This window comes from Berghia stephanieae, chromosome 11 (genome assembly GCF_034508935.2).
Source record: "Berghia stephanieae isolate SIO BIC M18660-M18661 chromosome 11, UCSD_Bste_1.3, whole genome shotgun sequence".
Taxonomy (NCBI): Eukaryota; Metazoa; Mollusca; class Gastropoda; order Nudibranchia; family Aeolidiidae; genus Berghia; species Berghia stephanieae.
Window position 1 is genome coordinate 12406957 of NC_088370.1, and position 6048 is coordinate 12413004.

At 36.0% G+C, this 6048-nt stretch overlaps 1 protein-coding gene across 6 annotated transcripts in view; it reads right to left on the reverse strand.

The window, feature by feature from the left end:
* The window catches only part of LOC144957329 (ciliary microtubule inner protein 5-like), an 86216-nt gene that overhangs the window by 12031 nt on the left and 68137 nt on the right, over window positions 1-6048 (reverse strand). For 2 of the 6 annotated variants that reach the window (XM_078888472.1, XM_078888470.1), the window contains exon 2: window positions 4982-5303. The exons of the other annotated variants lie outside the window; for them this stretch is intronic. In XM_078888472.1, the coding sequence (XP_078744598.1) occupies window positions 4982-5028 (47 nt within the window). In that variant the 5' untranslated portion in view covers window positions 5029-5303. The remainder of the gene's footprint in view (window positions 1-4981; window positions 5304-6048) is intronic. 6 annotated transcript variants of the gene reach the window in all.

Here is a 6048-nt window from a genome sequence, read left to right on the forward strand (position 1 = left end):
CAATGGAGCCGGAGTTTATCCCGGTTTCTATAGCGTGAAACGGACAATTAGCAATTGGTTGCTATCCTTTGGATGGGATGCTAATCAATCGCAAGGTACTTTCCGCCAAATGTAACAGGCTCAGCTACCCATCCACTGTTGGGTGGGCAATGGAGTCATAAAAAATCTCTACTGCACCCAGGATCGATCTTAATCCATTTGCGTGTGAAGCGAGTGCTCTACCAACTGAGCTATCGGGACCCCTTAGCTATCGAGACCGATTTAATACCAAACGTTAACTTCAATACCGTCAATAGGAGTAACTTTGCCTCAAGGGGAAACTTTGCCTCTATGAATTTGGAGCATTTTGAATCATCATCATCATCATCATCATCATCATCATCATCATCATCATCATCATCATCATCATCATCATCATCATCATTGCTTTTTTCACCCTGAGTCAGGGTCAGGCCACAGACAAACAGTTTCCATCCTTCTCTATCCTAAGCTAACTTTTTTTTTTTATCTCATTCCATGTGTTATCACTTCTCTGTATTTTGAATAACCTCGGCTTTTTTTGCAGTCGTTGAACCAATTGAAAGACCTTACTTTCTATGAAAAGGAAATTAATAATTGTCACAAAACGAAATAATCTCTTATTGGTCCAAAATTCAAAATGCAAAGTTTCCACTTTAGCAATGAAAGTTACCCCGGTTGACAGTACTTGATATCTATTTATCTGTTAGTTGTTCTAGGGAACAAGTTCACATGTCGCTCGATGTACATTTTGGGACATGCCCTATGGCATGATGTCTCATCAAGCGTTTCAAACCGCAAAATGTATTGTGAAATTAAAAATAAAAACAAAACAACAATCTAAACCAAAACAAAAAAGAAAAACAATAACAAAAAAAAAAAAAACAAACAAAAAAAAAAGCAAACAAAAAACAAAAAAAAAACAACAACAACAAAAACAGGCAACAAAATTTTTTACCCATCTCGAAACAAAAGAAAAAAAGATACCCCCCCCCCCCCCCAAAAAAAAAAAAAAAAAAAAAAAAAAAACCAAACAAAAAAAACAAAAACAAAACAAAACAAAAAAAAAAAAAAACAAAAACAATAAACACCAAAAAAAAAACCACGAAAAGAAATTACAAATACCCCCCCCCCCCCCCCCCCCCCAAAAAAAAATATTAATAAAATCCTAACAAAAATAAAACAAATCAAAACAACAACGAAAATGTAGGTGTTGAAATTCATCACTAAAACTCTAATCCTAAGGTCTCATCCGCCATGTTGTGACACGATCCGTAACAATATTATGATGACGAATATTCTTCCATGGCCACGTTACCGATCTATCGATTATCGATACACCAATAAATCAATACAATCTACCGATCGATACCAGACTTGGCACGGTCTCTCTCTCTCTCTCTCTCTCTCTCTCTCTCTCTCTCTCTGACTCTTTCTCTCTCTGACTCTCTCTCTCTCTGACTCTCTCTCTCTCTCTACTCTACTCTCTCTCTCTCCCTTTCTCTCTCTCTCCCTCTCTCTCTCTCCCTTTCTCTCCCCTCCTTTCTCTCCCTTTCTCTCTCTCTCTCTCTTCTCTCTCTCTCTCTCTCTTTCTTTCTCTCTCTATCTATCTCCCTTTCTCTCTCTTTCTATTTTATCGATTATCAAGCGATCTTACTTGCGGTATAAATATCGATTTTATGCACGATAGATATTAGTCCCTGAGTCGGATTAAGAAAAAATTATGCGACAAAATGATTAGTTTGGACGCTGTCAGGAATTCAAAATGTGACCAAACGCCTCCGTCTAGTATTAACTCACTCAATCCTAGAGATTTTTGCTACTTTTCAAAATTGGACAAAAAAAAAAAAGTATTTAAAATGAGCATGTACATAGATAGTTTTATTCAACTACCATTAACATGCAAAAACTAAAAACATTAGCTTGGATACTACGCCTATATAATTTGTCTCAGAAAAATGTAATGAGATAAAAGTCACCCCGGGTATACTACGGATATAGTCGGTGTTAGGGTTGACTGAGTTAATTGTGGTAGTCGGGTGCGAATAGTAATTATTTTAATTTGAATGTATAGAAAGAACGAAAATGACGTCACTCAGCGCTCTGTTATTGCATTTAGACAGCCGTATTAGTGGTTAGTTCTCACTAGATTATATCAGACTATACATAGTTCGAAATTGACGTCACACGGGTCTTTGTTATTGTTTTTTGCCATCCGGGTGTATGAGTAATTCTCACTTAACTGTATTAACCAGACTATAAACGTTTAAGGTTACACACAGTTTTGTGTGTTGGTCCGTTATACTTCCGGATGGCAATGTTATGAGCTTCTTAGCCAAACACATACTATCTATAGAACGTAAACAGTTGCAAATAGTTTTGTGTCTTGGTAAGGTATATCCGGTTTGCCGATGCTGTGAGTATTTTTGGCAATGTTGTGAGCTTCTTAGCCAAGCGCATACTATCAAAACACAGTGGATTCTGTTGTGATTACGATCACTGAACTCCCTATAGATAGATGCGCTTGGCCAAGGAGTTCACAACATTGCCATCGGAAGTATAACGGACCAACACACAAACTCTGTGTAACCATGAACTTTTATAGTCTGGTTAATACAGCTTATTGAGTACAACTCACAATCGCGGATGGCAAAAACAATAACAAAGGCCTTAGTGACGTCATCTGCATACTATCTATAACATGCTTGACTTGTGGTTTACTTTTCACGAGATTCACGTGCACTACTTTCTAACATTGCCATTCTGAATTAAAAATGACACAGCAAATTGTAAACTTTGTACACACTTGACATAAACATGTGTTGCATTTTAATAGTTGAAAGCCAGAGGCGTAGCTTCCTGTTATTATTTCTATATTCATAAAAAAGAAATCTGATAACAAAATGGATTAAACATGCAAATATTATGTCACAATGTGGAAATTTACAAGTATTTATCCAGAGAGGCGAAGCGCAGAATTCTTTTTCATGGCATACGTCGAATAACAATACTATTTATAGATTGCCCACAACCAGGAACTCAGGAAAGGTAAAATTAATAATTATATCATTTTAATTATGCACCTTTTGTATTTGAACACTGCGGCTCCTTTAAGAGGTTATCCTGTACAAAACTTACTTGGAATCTGGTATTAAAGACGTTTAGCTTCAGTGATATTTCACATTATTACATTCAAAAGACAACCCCCCCGCTGCTCTCCCCAGTGAACATAATTCAAGAATGGCTATAGATAGTTCAAAGATGACGTCACGCAGGCCTTTGTTATTGTTTTTGCCATCCGCGTTTGTGAGTTGTTCTCACTAAACTTTATTACCAGTCTATAAAGGCTCATGGTTACACAGAGTTTGTGTGTTGGTCCGTTATACTTCCGGATGGCAATGTTGTGAACTCCTAGGCCAAGCGCATTCTATCTATACCGTGCTCAGTGGGTGACCAGTGTGTTGTGGTAACGTGTCTTGTGTAACCTTTATTAGTTGTCTTGCTCAACAGTTGGTCGGGTATTATATCTTTGTGAAAGGCATTTCTCCTCGCCTAATCGAAGACGGGCGTGAAAATTCGGTGGACAACCCCCCAACCCCCCCAGTTGTTGTTTTTTTTTACATCGTCTTTGCCAAAAAAACAAAAAAACCGTATTAGCACCTAACGGGCTGCTTGTGTCGTCCAATATATTATATGTCCGTTGTCCACCAAGGAAAAGAAATTATAAACGCTATGATATTTTTTTCAACGCTAAGTCCTACTATTTAAACGATATCTATTGTTACACTATTTGAAACAACCGAAAAATTATTTGCTAAGCTACGCCACGGAGTGCAACTTTGTTGTGAATATTTTTTCCCCACGAGAAAGAACCAACACACCATTACTGTAAACATTTTAAAGTTTGAGCCATATTTTATTGCAAACGATGAAAAGATCAAAGGAACTCGGCATTGTGAGAAAACTGTTTGGTCTATCACTATCGCTTTTAAAAATTCGTAAAGTCACTTACAATATAAGCCCGCATGCAAAAAAAAAAGAAAAATAATTACGGCACAAAATTTCGTAACTTTGGAGGAATTGCGATATTCCGTGCGCACGAACTTTATCTATAGAAAGGATGCACCCTTATACAATTATTGATACACCCTGGGCTGTACAATACACCCTGTTAAAAACCATTGGCCTAGTGTCCCTTACAATTGTTTTATAGATAGTATGCGCTTGGCTAAGAGCTCATAACATTGCCATCCGGAAGTATAACGGACCAACACACAAAACTGTGTGTATCCATAAACGTTTATAGTCGGGTTAATACAGTTCAGTGAGCATTACTCATAAACGCGGAAGACAAAAAACAATAACAAATACCTGAGTGACCTCATCTTCGAACTGTCTATAGAGAATTGACGTAAATGTCTCGTATCCATAGCAAGACACATTAATTAAACACTCTGACCGACGTGCACTTATTCGCAGGTCTGATAACCCAATTCATTATGGGCTCATTGAAATGGAAATTTAAAGAAAAATGACGCAAAGTATTGTCCATTACAACAATGTTAAACTAGGCCCATAATTGCGTTCGGATGTCAGACCTGTATGACGACTCTGATCCTTTTATTATTTTATTGTTTCTCTACAATAGGATTCAAGAGTCTGATGTCACGTCCGCCCAGCAACGAGCAGTTTGGTTCTAAACAAAGAAAATCGGTACTTTTTATTCTTTATGCTGGCTAGAAATTTTTTCACATGTCATGTGGTCAGAATGTATAAAAGTCAAAACATGATCAAATTTATAATATTTTTCTCCTCTGGATACACTTTTACGCTCGTTGAAGAAGTATTTCATAAGGGCGTCCCCCATTGTTCCGATAGTTTAGAACCAGTTACTATGCGTCATTACGAGGGAAGTGACGTCACGACTATTGTAGCCTATTTCAGAGCGGATAAATCTACTCACCTTTTGTTGACATAGGAGAATAAAATTCCACTCGTTTGTCGATTCATTTTGAAATTTAATTTTCAAGATGTTCTAGATATATTTTTTTTTACCATAAAAATTATTAGGTATGTTTTTTCAAACCTTCTTTTATTTTCTTCAAATAATAATTTCTTCCAATCAATTCCTATTCCTCTTTCTCCTTGCTTTTTCTTGAATGCGTTGTTTTTATTGATTTCATTTATTTAAATCCAAAGAGAATCAAATGTTTTTCACATAATATTTCTCAAACTAATTTAGTGTCAGTCGTTACATTTCCAAGACTAGATTCCCAGACATTTTCCTGTATGATCGAGAATGACACGATACACATTTATTACTTAACCATAAACGATGTATAATACCAGCACATCTCTGCCACCAAAGCAACAAGAAACAAACAAACAAAAAATAGCAATATAAACACAACAACAACAATAATAATAACAGCAACCGCAACAAAAGAAAAACAACAAAAATGTTTTTAAAAAAACAAACCAAAAAAAAAAAAAAACAAAACAAAACAAAACACAACAACAAAAAAAACAAACTAACCCCCCCCCCCCCCAAAAAAAAAAAAAAAAAAAAAAAAAAAAAAAAAAACAAACAACATTTTTAACATGTATTTGATTATCGGTGTCTTCTTTTGTTTGGTAATAAGTGTGCGGCTTCATGATCTAGTGATTTGACATTCGCCTTCTGACTTGTAGGTCCTGGGTTCGAGTCCCGCTCAATAAGTCGAGTAAGAAGCAGTGATAATTTAGAATTGACATCGAAAAGTTTAACTCACTCAACCCTAACACCGACTATATCCGTAGTATATCCGGGTTACTTTTATCCCATGCCTATTTATTACATTTTTCTGAGACAAATTATTGGCGTAGTATCAAAGCTAATGTTCTTAATTTTTACACATGTTAATGGTAGTTGAATAAAACTATCTATGCACATACTAGCTTTTAATACAATTTTTCCAAATTTGAAAAGTAGCAAAATATCTAGGACCGAGTGAATTAACATTGGCATTCCTGATACGCGAGTCTTATATC